Here is a 12,070-nt window from a genome sequence, read left to right as displayed (position 1 = left end):
TGCATACTCAATCCCTGGGACCTGAGCAACCCTTGCATTGCAACCCTCCTGTCTCATCCAGGGAGGTTTGTGTCTGAACTCACACTATCTTCCCTTCACTGTGCCTCTCCCACAGTAAAAAAATGGCTGTGTCCTCCACTTTGAGACTACTCAGTGTTAAATAAACTTGGCTTTCACAGGTGACCCTGCTGATGCTGAGATGGGGTTTCAGCATGCAGATGTAGTCTTTAACTCCACCATTCCATATAGTACTAGCCCATTGCAGCTTTTTCCCTTGAGCATTTGGGCCCAGTGCACATTATAGACAATTAAACACAGAGATAATTCAGGTAAGGGAGAGGGTCTGCAAGGGCTTCACAAGTTCTGGACCTAATCCTGCAACTGCCCTGGGATAGCACACCTGGGTGTGAGGAGCATCAGGCCCTGTCAGTTAGTACACTCACCCCCATCCCACAGACCAGTGTCTGATACCTGAGACACTCACCCTGGGGGGTCTGTCACCAGGCAGAGGAGACCCAGGAGTTTCATTTCCTAGAGCACAGCTAACCCTAACCCCTACCACCTCAGTTCCCTGTGAGGAGAGAGCTGGGGATCCACACAGTCCAGGAGAGGATTTTTTCTTGATCTGGGAATGAAATTTACATGTGGGGACACCTTTCTCATATAAGTGGGGAAGGATGTAGGTCTGACAACCTGTTCATTCTGGGACCTCTGTGGGGACACCTCTCTTGATCTCACCACGTGCATCTTAGAGAGGGGGTCGCCTGTTTTATGAGACACATTGGAATTATATCAAATGACAATGTCATCTTTCTGAGCATGAGAAATGTTACATTAGATGAGTAGGTGATACTTTGGAATTCTCACGAATATTTCAAACAGGTTGAGAAGGGATTACCATTTGTTCAGGTAGTTTCTGAAACCCAACAATCACCAAATATTTATCAATGTAAATTTATATGCAAATGTGTTTACCTTAGTGTAAATATTTTTAAAATAAAGTGAGTTTCAATATCTTATTTTCTTTATGAAATTTTTATCTGAGTAACTTCATCCCAACCACAGGCAAGAAATACTTATGCATTCATTTTTGAAAGAATCTGATTGTGTCTACAGCTCCCTGTGCCAACTCTACCCTTATGCATGCCCACAGCATATTGCAGAGTCCCTAAGTTAATTACATAGGAAAAAAGTACTTTTTTTACATGGAGAAACAGTTAGAAATAACAATAGTAATTATGCATGTGTACCATGGAGAATTTTCATATCTTGAAATGATAATGAAAGCAGTTTAACTGGCTGGTTTTCTCAGTCCAGTGTTGTCATTGAAGTTGAAGTTCTGAAGGTCAGAAGTGAGAATTCCTAGCACAGATTTGCTTACATGAAAGGGAACTTCTGCTCTGATAGGACATGTCAGTCCATCCCTCTCTGGGCCATTTCTGGGGATGGTCAATGTGGTCAGTCTGGTGGGCTCCCCAAACACAACGTGTAACCTTCTTGATGTACAATAAACACTTTATCCTCTCAGATATGTGATTTACAAATATATTCTTCCTCTGTAGGCTTCTAATTTCCATAATAGTGTCTTCAGTGGGAGAAGTTTTCCATTTTAACAAAGTTCTATTTATCAACTTTTTGAAATGGGGCCTGTTTTGGTGTTTTATTTATATTCTTGAAAGAATATAGTCCCCCTCCATTGTCCATGGACTAAGAAACCGTTATATGAATAGAATGCTCATGGAAACTGGTAGAGCAATGGTGGTAGGAATGCTTAATATTACTGAGAACTGATTCCTGTGTCAGTGTGACCAGACCAACATTCCACAGCCTGAATCCCTGACTCCCATCAAGGACTGATTCACTTGATGGGACTTTACACTGTGGATCTCCCTACAGTATGCAGCAGAGCCAACTAGACTATCCCTTGAGAAACTGTGTCATGTAAAGGTCAGACAGATGTGGGAGGAACATCCTAAGATGGGATGGGGATGCTAAGCAGAGATGACAAGGACATAGTCTCAAAGCTTCTTTCATGAGAGTGACTGTGCCCAGGCAGGGCCAAGGCTGCAGACACTGAGAGAGACATAAAGAGAGTGGAACAGATACATAGGCATGTTAACAGACCAGTGAGAGCCCTTGGTAGGTAGAGCTGTGCATACAGATCTAACATTGGAACAAGGGAGAGAGAATGGACCTGGTGAGTGTGAAGTCTAGAGACAACTGTGCTCTCAGTGTGTCTGGGAGGACAGTGATGTTTTCAACCTGGTTCTTCTGTGCACAGGCTCACATATCCTACTGCTTAGGAGATATTTGGGAACAGTATGGCAGAGGTGACACTGTCTCCTCCTGGTGGTCACCCTGAGGTGACAAGCCTGTAAGCCTTCAAGACCCTCGGACTTAACAAGATGCCTTGGGTGGAAGATGCCTTCCACCCAAGACTTGGAGTAGGACAAGCTCAATTTATTATCTTTATGTTTTAAATTATTTTATAGTTGTTCAATTAGTTGTCTGCATTTTCCCCTCACCACTCCCCTGCACCCCAGCCAAACCCAACTCCCTCCCTTGCTTCCACCCCTGGATCTTGGCTTTGTCCATGTGTCCTTTATACTTGTTACTAAAAACCCTTCCCCCTCTTATCCCCTCCTACCTCCCCTCTGGTTACTGTCAGATTATTCTTAATTTCAATGTCTCTGGTTATATTTTGCTTGCTTTTCTCTTTTGCTTATTATGTTCCAGTTAAAGGTGAGATCATATGGTATCTGTCCCTCACCGCCTAGCTTATTTCACTTAGCATAATGCTCTCCACTTCCATCCATGCTGTCGTAAAGGATTAGGAGCTCCTTCTTTATCTGCTGCATAGTATTCCATTGTATAAGTATACCATAGTTGTTCTTTTAATTTAATTTAAATTGTTGTTCAAGTAGTTTTCTGCCTTTTACCTTCAACCCAGCCCACCCCCTACCCCTCTTTACCTCCTTCCCATTTCCACATCCCCCTTGTTTTTGACCATGTGTCCTTTGTACTTGTTCCTGCAAGCCCTGAGTTTCCCCTTTTCCCCTGAAATTCCCTCCCATCTGCCCTCTGGACACTGACTGACAGCCTGTTCTCAATTTCAGTGTGTTTGGTTATATTTTGCTTGTTTGTTAATTTGATTAGGTTCCTGTTAAAGGTGAGATCATATGATATTTGTCTTTCACCACCTGGCTTATTTTACTTAGTGAACCATAGTTTTTTGATCCACTCATTCACTGGTGGGCGCTTAGGTTGCTTCCAGCACTTGGCTATTGTAAATTGTGCTGCTATGAACATTGGAGTGCATAGATTTTTTGGGTTGGTGTCACAGGGTTCTTAGGGTATAATCCCAGCAGTGGAATGGCTGGGTCAAAAGGCATTTCCATTTTTAGTTTTCTGAGGAAATTTCATACTGTTTTCCACAATGACAGCACCAGTCTGCATTCCCACAAACAGTGCACTAGGGTTCCCTTTTCTCTACCTCCTCTCCAACACTTGTTGTTTGTTGATTTGTTTATGATGGCCATTATCACTGGTGTGAAGTGGTATGTCACTGTGGTTTTAATTTTCATCTCACTGATGGCTAGTAATGCTAAGCATCTTTTCATATGTCTCTGGGCCCTCTGTATGTCCTCCTTAAAGAAGTATCCATTCAAGTTTTTTGCTCATTTTTAAATTGGGTTGTTTGTCTTCCTAGAGTGGAGTCCTGTGAGTTCTTTTTATATTCTGAATACCAAACATCTGTCCAAGATATCATTGGCAAATATGTTTTCCCATACAGTTGGTTCTCTTTTCATTTTAATGCTGTTTTCTTTGGCCATGCAGAAGCTTTTTAATTTGATGAGGACCCATTTGTTTATTCTTTCTGTTATGTCCCTTGCTTTAGGGAACATATCAGTGAAGATATTGCGGTGTGGAACATTTGAGATTTTCCTACTCCTACTGATGCTTTCCTCTAAGACTCACAACTTATATTTGAGTCTTTTATCCACCTTGAATTTATTTTTGTGTATGGTGTAAGTTGCTCGAGTTTCATTTTTGTGCAGGTAGCTGTCCAGATCTCCCAACACCATTTGTTGAAGAGGCTATTTTTACTCCATTTTATGTTTCTTCCCACTTTGTCAAATATTAATTGACCATAGAGACTTTGGTTTATTTCTGGGCTCTCTATTCTGTTCCATTGGTCTGTGTCTGTTCTTATGCTAGTACCAGACTGTTTTTATGACAGTGGCCCTGTAATATAGTTTGATGTCAGGTATTTGTGATCCCTCCTGCTTTGTTCTTCTTTTTCTCAATATTGATAAAACTATTTGGGGTCATTAATGGTTCCATATAAATTTTTAAAGTATTTGTTCTATATCTGTGAATATGCCATTGGTACTTTAATAGGAATTGCATTGAATCTATAGATCTCTTTGGGTAGTATGGGCATTTTAATGATAATTAGGAAGAGCTGAATTTAAAGCCTAAGTCTTAGCATCTCAGAACACAGGGCAGCAAGCAGGATATCATCCATATAATGATATATTATAGAATAGGGGAACTTTTCCTGGACAAACCATAAAGTTTGATGGACAAAATACAGATAGTTGGCAGACAGTTGGGATGTTTTACATTCCTTGACACAGAACTTCCCATTGGAATCTCTGTAATGGCCAACAGTTGTTAGATAACTGGGACAGAATACAAATCTCACTCTGTCCTTTTCAGTTAAAGGAATTGGAAAAAAAAAATCTTTTAAGTCGATGAGTAGAAATGGCTAATCCTTAGGGAGGCTAGCTAGATTTGGGACTCCAGGTTGATAAGCTCCCAATGGTTTCAGTATCTCATTAACTTTTCTAAGATTATGTATAAGCCTCCATTTTGAGGGGCACTACAAAAATTGGAGTATTCCATGGGCTGCTAGATGGCTTAGTATGTCCTGACTCTAATTGTTGTTTTATTGAATCATAGATTTTTTCTAACCTCTCCCCTTTCTTTGGCCACTTATCAACACACACAGGCATATCTGAAAGCCATGTGAGGGGTAGAGGAGATTTCTGAACAGTGGCCATTAGTGAAAAGGGGGGAGGGTGATTTTCATTCCCCAAATATTAAGTGGGGCTAGAAAAACATAGGGCTGAATTCGCCCTTCCTGTCTATCAGGGCCTTAGCACCTGAGGGACCAGGCACTTGTGTGGGGTTGAGAATTGCATCCTATAACAGTTATGGATATGTCAGCCTCTGTTAGTGGCCAATCTGGAGGCCAATATTGGCTAAACATCATAGGAATATCTGCACCCATATCTAGTAGGCCATGGAAAGTTCTGTCTTTGATTTTGATTTCTAAAAGAGGTTTATTCAATTTAATGGAGGTGGTTCAAAAACCAGATTATTAGTACTACCAAAGCCTCCTTCCCCGCTTTTAATATTTTGAGTATTTGGTACTATATAGGGAAGAAGTTGGGGTATATGAGTTTGAGCAGGAATGACATGGTATCCACAGGCTCTGATCATTTTGATTTCTCCCTGATAATCAGAATCAATTATTCCAGGCTGGAATAAAATCCCTTTAGTGGAAATGCTAGACCTTCCTAAAACCAATCCAACAGTGCCCTCAGGCAATGGCAACCATACCTCTGTAGGACCTATGAGGATTTTATCCTGTTCTAAGATGAGCTCTTGGGTCGTGACCTAGTCCAATCCTTGTGTTGGTGAGGAGATTGAAGACTCAGCATATTCCTGAGCCCAGAGCAGTTGATTGTCCCTGTGGGAATAATACCTGTTGGGGTTCGTGGAATCCGAATGCATACCCTCTGCTCTTTTCTCTGAGGTGGGAGCAGCTTGCATTTCTATCATATTGGGATCTACATTCACTTGTTCAGTGTTTACTGGATGGGTTTTTTAGACTATAATGTTTTCTGTTCCAGTACTCCTGGCAGGTGTGCCCAGGTCTGCCACAATCAAAGCACTTACTTTCACCTTTTATGGCTGCCGCTAGCAATGTGGCTCCATGCTGCTCCATGCCCATGTTCTGGCAAACCTTGACAAATTTACTAATATTCTTGGTGGTTAGTTTGAGAGGGTTGAGTACATACAACCTTACAATCATTATTTGCATGTTCATAAACTAATTGTAATAAAAGGGTCTTGGCTGCCTCCTCATTCTCAATTTGTATTGAATGACTTCTTGTCATCTATTTGATAAAGTCTAAATAAACCTCGCTGCCAAATATTAACAAAGGCACCTTGCCCCGGGGCTTTGGCTTCCCGGACCATTTTTAGGGCATGGAGAGTGCCTGGGAGCACTGGATGAATACCTGAGGATTCATTTCCACCTGTTTTTCAGCAGTTTCAAATTCGTCAGTCCAAAGAAGCATATTAATCTGGACTGGAATTTAATTGTGGTTATTTTCCACTGCTTAGTGGGCAGTAGTGATCCATAATTGTCAATGCCACATGGAAAACTGGGCAGGCATTAGGAGCATTCCAGCTAAGGCAAGCCAATCACAGGGTGCCATCCCATATCCTTCATTTATGGCTGACAGGAACCCCATACTGTAGGGTGACTAAAGCCTTTAATGCTGTTTTTTAAAATTTCTGTATACCTCAAAAGGCAAAGGCTCATGCTCTGGAGTCCTTTGCTGATTAGTGACAATGGGGAAGGCAGAAAATGCTTTCCAGATTGAGGAAATTCTCCTTTATTATTTGTTCAAATAAGTTTTCCACTGGTGGCTGTTCCTTTCATTTAGAATGGAAGGACAGATAAAGTGCTTCTCAGGTAACATCAAATTTAAGGAGTTCATCATCACCAAGCCCTTATTATATGAAATGTTAAAGGGACTTATCTAAGAAAAGATTAAAAAGATGAACAGTGAAAGGACAGCAAACTCACAGTTATTAACAACCACACCTAAAACAAAAGCAAACTAAGAGGACAGCTAACTCAGGAGCAGAACCACAGAAATGAAGATCACATGGAGGGTTAGCAACAGGGGAGTGGGAGGAGGAAAAGTGAGGAGAAGGTATAGAGAATAAGTAGCATAGACAATAAGTAGAAAATGGATAGGGGGGATGGCAAGAATAGTATGGGAACTATAGAATCTAAAGAACTTGAGACATGTGGTCATAAACTAAAGGGGGGAATGGTGGGGGAGGGGTGTGCAGGATGGAGGGGAATGATGGGGAGAAACAGAACTGTAATGGCATAATTAATAAAAATATATTTTAAAAAAAGAAACTGCTTTCCAATCTCCCGCTTTCACAGCTTCTCAGTGACATTGTTGCTTAGTGGAGGTAGTCATCTGCCTAGGGGACAGGGTGGATCTAATGGAGGAGGAGGGGGAAGGTAAATTCTGGAGGTGCCCAGAGCAAGTAGCTCTCTGGGGAGGGAGTGGCTCCTCCTGTGAGTCATCCAAGAGCAGCCCAGACCACAGACAGAGCAGTGTTGACCTCCCAAAGGCAGGCCCCCTGCTGTTTCTGAAGTAGCTTTTTCCTCGGTTTGCAGTGGAAGTGGACTTTTATTATTAGGTTTAGCAGCTATGCCCACCACTGTGTAACAAGTCCCTTCCTTTTCCTCTAAGTTTTCCTGATCATGAGGTTTGCTAGTATGAATAGAGATGAGAGCCATTGTTACTAGGCACCAGGTCATTAAATTCTGATATTCTATTGGTGTCCTGTTCTCCTGATACCACTTCAATGTCTGTCCTCCTATTTTCTCACACGTTTAAATCTGGAGAGCCTTTACCTGGAAACCACAGACTGTAGCTCTTTGTTGTTTCAACAAATTAGTTAAATTCTGTTTTCTAACCTGACATTCCACAGCATGAAGTAGCTGCTGAAGCATCAGAGAATACATGTCCTGCTTCTTACAAAGTCCTGAACTCATGTTGGCAGCTGGAGGGACAGCATTACTTTCGGTTTCATACTTCCTCACCCTCTCTCTGCCTGATTAGTTCTCTAAGCCTCTTCTAATTGGTGGGGGAGAAATAAATGGGGTGGGTTACAATGTGCTGCTTGTGAGGAGGGCTTCCAAGGGTGTCACCCCCTGGTCATCTCTGCCTATCTTCAATTCCTCGGTTTCTCTCCGGGTGATCTAAAACCAGCCAAAGGGGCTTGGAGTGCACAATCCTTATGTGCACTTCCCAGGATGAGCCAAAATTTAATTACCGTGATTGGAGTTCCCTATGAGGCCCCTGCACATCTCAGGAAATGACCCTATAAACCTCCACGCATCCCCCACTCATGTAGGAATGTCTGAGAATTCAAGCAGGAGGGAGGAATGCCTCTTGTCTCCAGTGCTCAGCAAGAAGCTGAGAAACTCATAAATAACCCTGTGACTAGTTGCTGCTTTTGAAACTGATTAAAGGGAAAGTCTTTATTCTTTCTATCCAAGCCTAAACCTAGGTGGGGGTGGGGGTTATGCCAAGGGGATGGGCTTGTGAGTGCTTTTACAGTGTGCCTCTCATTGCGTGGACCTTTGCTTGTGGCATGTGGGAAACCATGTGTTCTGTCCTGGTCCACGTATCTAGCTTATCCTTTTATGGGTGTCGTCCAGTGGTGAGTGCCCCAGTGGCTTTTAACTGCTGGATCTGTGCCCGTGGGGTATGGCAAATGCTTGAGAGCAAGACTCCTACTCACTAAAAAGGGTGCAGGGGAGAGAAGGTGAAACTGAATTCAAAATGGCCACAAAGAATGCAGCCTTGGAAGAAATCCCTTTTCCCTTATCTTACACACACCCACAGTATAAGCAGAAAGCTCCAGCACCACCATCCCTTTACCTGTGGGATGAAGGTGCTGAATCCTGTCTTAGGTAGATGTGTGCTCCATGGCATTGGCTTGTAGCCTCTGTCCCAGTTCCAGTGCCAGATAAGGGGAACTTTGGCCAGCAAGGTTCCCCAGGCCACCGCAGATCAGAATAAAGAATGGTCTCAGGCACAATCTTGTTGCTCTTGCAAGAAAAGGGGTGGTAATTCCTTCAAGTGGGGAATGCCCCAAGCCCTTCCCCAATACATCTTTTATTAGGATTGGGAAGTGCAGGGCACGCAGCACATGTGCATAGCTTATCAGTCAATGTCCAGCAAGGCTACAGTCATAAAAAACTAACAATATCTATAGAAAACAATTGAAGAAACACAGAAATCTTTTCAGGTTTGGGTCTGTGAGACATGCTGATGCCAGATAGCTGTAAAAGCCTATGCCATGAAGCAGGGAGTGTCACTCCTCATGCCTGAACTCAAACATCTTGGTTACATAGACAGGGTTTATCACTGAGCAGAGCCAGCTTCAAAGGACAAAAATGTACATTTCAGGCCTGATTCTCACAGGACCCTCGGTGTTAAAATCGAGTCATGCCTGCCCCCTGTGTTATAACCTGGTTTTCCAGGGAGACTTACCAGCCCCTTTCACAGTTTGTTCTCATGGGGATACAATCTCCAAAACCACACAGAGTGGTCCCTATGAGATGTAGAGAAAAGGAAACCCTAGAGCACTGTTGGTGGGAATGCAGACTGGTGCAGCCACTGTGGAAAACAGTTTGAAATTTCCTCAGAAAAGTAAAGGTGGAACTGCCTTTTGACCTGGCAATTCCACTGCTGGGGTTATCTCCTAAGAACCCTGAAAGCCAATCCAAAAGAACCTGTAAATGACGGGGATACATACTGGACAGACCCAGCAGTCTTTTAATAGTTATCAACCTATTGCTGTCCAGGAGTGCTCCCCTTTCCTCTTGCCACTCCATCCACCCCAACACACCACAGAATAGAAAAGGGCTGAAATGGTGCCAATGTGAGATCACACTTGTGACCTTACCTCCATGGTCTTGCACAGGGCTGCTGCCCTAAGTTCCTTGCAGCTACACACTTTTGTTAGACAGGAGGCTGGAGCCATCCACAGCATACAGTGAGCAAAACAGGCCTGTGACAGGCTCTTCAAAGTGCACAGCCTATGAAAGTGTAGAGACCATGGAGCACATCTTGTTCTCTACACTGTCTCCAGTTGTGTGAGCTAGATAAGGACCTCACTCAGAACCGTTGATGTCTGGTAACCAGAGTTCCAACTGCTCTACTGTTATGTCATCAAGAAAGGTAACCCCATAAATGTTCTATTACCTGGGCCTTTTATAAAATCAGACCTACCTAAAAATTGCACATGGCTGTTGATTCTCACCCACAGCACCTATATAAATGTACAAAGTTGTTCATTCACCAGGGGCTCCCTGCCCGCTTTATGGAAAAAAAAAAAGAAAAAAGAAAAAAAAAGTAACCTGTTTTTCAAGCTTTCATAAAGGAGACCTCAGTTTAGATTGTTGTTTTTTGATGAGTTTAGTGTCCTGGAAAAGCCACCGTGTCTCTCCAGGTCTCACTAGAAGCCCTATATCCATAGTGAGGCTGGTACCAGAAACTAATTTCCAGAGACATCATCATGTGTATGCAATATAAAGTTTACAACGCCTATAAGCTGGTGTGCAAAGGTTTGATAACAAACCTCAGACATTGCAAAGTTACAAGAAAAGAGTGAGATGTAGTTTGAAATGCGACCTATTACAGGTCTGGGTTTCAGCAATGTGGTGTTTGAAAATTCACACCACTCAGGCCACATTTTTACGTCTTCACCTTTAAGGGAAAAATTCAGGAAATTAATGTGTTAGCAAACATGCCATATCACCTTCCATAGCTCCTGCTATACTTATACCATGTGCCTCACATAAGTCTGCAAGCTGGGCAGTCTGCACCATGACTTCCAGTGGATCCCACCTCCTGATACACACATCTTTGTTTTGACACTAAGTAGTTACCTAGTTACCAACTAGTTCCCCCTAAAACAAAATACAGATTCTGTGATACAAAGACTTATACGACTTATACAAGTCGTATAAGTCTTTCCTTTTGTTTACTACTTCTTTGAGCTCTCTTAATTTTCCTCCAGTTTTATTTAAATCTCTCTCTCTCAATTCAAGTTATTATCATCGGTGCCATACAATCTTGCATGGTGTCCTGCTCTACTTAGAATCAGACATTGTGCCTCATGTGGGCTTACATGTTTGGTCATCTCCACAATGTCTCCAGGTAAATTCTGCCTACTGATATGTACATAGCTGTGTCGCCAATAAGGGGCTATAGACTAGCTGAAAGGGGGACTTGGAAAATCCTTTTTGGGCAGTGGCTGGAACACAAAACTGGCTGGGTGACACAGACATGAAAGAATTTCTTGGAGTCGTCAATGTGTAGCCCAAGCTTCCCACTGAGGCATGAGTTGTTCTGTGTCCTAAAAAACACTTCTGGGCCTAGGAGTGTAAACCCTAAAGGAGGCAAACTTCCTGAGGAAAACAACAGGTGAATATGTTTATCTGATTTTCTTTTTTTTTTTAAGATTTTATTTATCTATTGTTGGTCAGAGGAGAAGGGTGGGAGAAAGGGGGAGAAATATCAGTGTGTGGTTGCCTCTCACATGCTACCCATTAGGGACCTGGCTCACAACTCAGGCTTGTTCCCTGACTGAGAATGGAACCTATGACCCTTGTTTCCCAGGTAGGTACTCAATCCACTGAGCCATACCATCCAGGGCTGATTATCTTATTTCCTTATCTTTTCTCCTTTGGTTTAACATTGAATTTATTGGGGTGACATTGGTCAATGAATTCATACAGGTTTTAAAATAAAATACATGAAATAAAATCAAACATCATTGGAATCATTGTATGGAACTCCCAAAAACAAAACCAAAAACCCATATAAGATTTTCAAATGTCCAACATAAAGAATTATCTGCATTCTGCATCAATTGTGCATGGCCCTAAATATAAGATCTCTTTTACCCTATTAGTCCCATCCTTTGTATGTCTTTTTCCTTTGTTTTCCTTTTGGGTGGGGTTGGGGATCAGAACACAGTGGTAGAGCAGAGTGTTGTGAGGATCCCAGGAAGCTGTGGGCCTAGTGCCTTCTCACAGCTTTGCCCCCATATCAGCAGTGACGATGCCGTCATCCAGAAGGACAGATGCTCTGTTCTAGTCTGTGACAGAAAGTGGGGTGTCCAAGAAAGCAGAGGGGAGTTTTTCACCCCAGGCTTGGTGGGACCCAGG

The 12,070-nt window shown here is 42.6% G+C and overlaps 1 protein-coding gene across 21 annotated transcripts in view; it reads right to left on the bottom strand.

Annotated features, from left to right (window-relative positions):
- LOC119062518 (uncharacterized) overlaps nt 1-12,070 on the bottom strand; it is a 48,252-nt gene that overhangs the window by 24,879 nt on the left and 11,303 nt on the right. For 19 of the 21 annotated variants that reach the window (XR_005084992.2, XR_005084997.2, XR_008392870.1 and 16 more), the window contains exon 2: nt 8,772-8,942. The exons of the other annotated variants lie outside the window; for them this stretch is intronic. Coding sequence is in view for 9 of the 19 variants with exons in the window: in XM_037163512.2 (XP_037019407.2) it covers nt 8,772-8,942 (171 nt within the window). In the remaining 10 variants the exon portion in view is untranslated. The remainder of the gene's footprint in view (nt 1-8,771; nt 8,943-12,070) is intronic. 21 annotated transcript variants of the gene reach the window in all.

The sequence above is a fragment of the Artibeus jamaicensis genome, unplaced genomic scaffold (genome assembly GCF_021234435.1).
Source record: "Artibeus jamaicensis isolate MK-2021 breed Jamaican fruit bat unplaced genomic scaffold, CSHL_Jam_final contig_761, whole genome shotgun sequence".
Classification (NCBI taxonomy): Eukaryota; Metazoa; Chordata; class Mammalia; order Chiroptera; family Phyllostomidae; genus Artibeus; species Artibeus jamaicensis.
The sequence above is the reverse complement of the archived record's forward strand: the minus strand, read 5'-3'. Positions and strand labels throughout refer to the sequence as shown.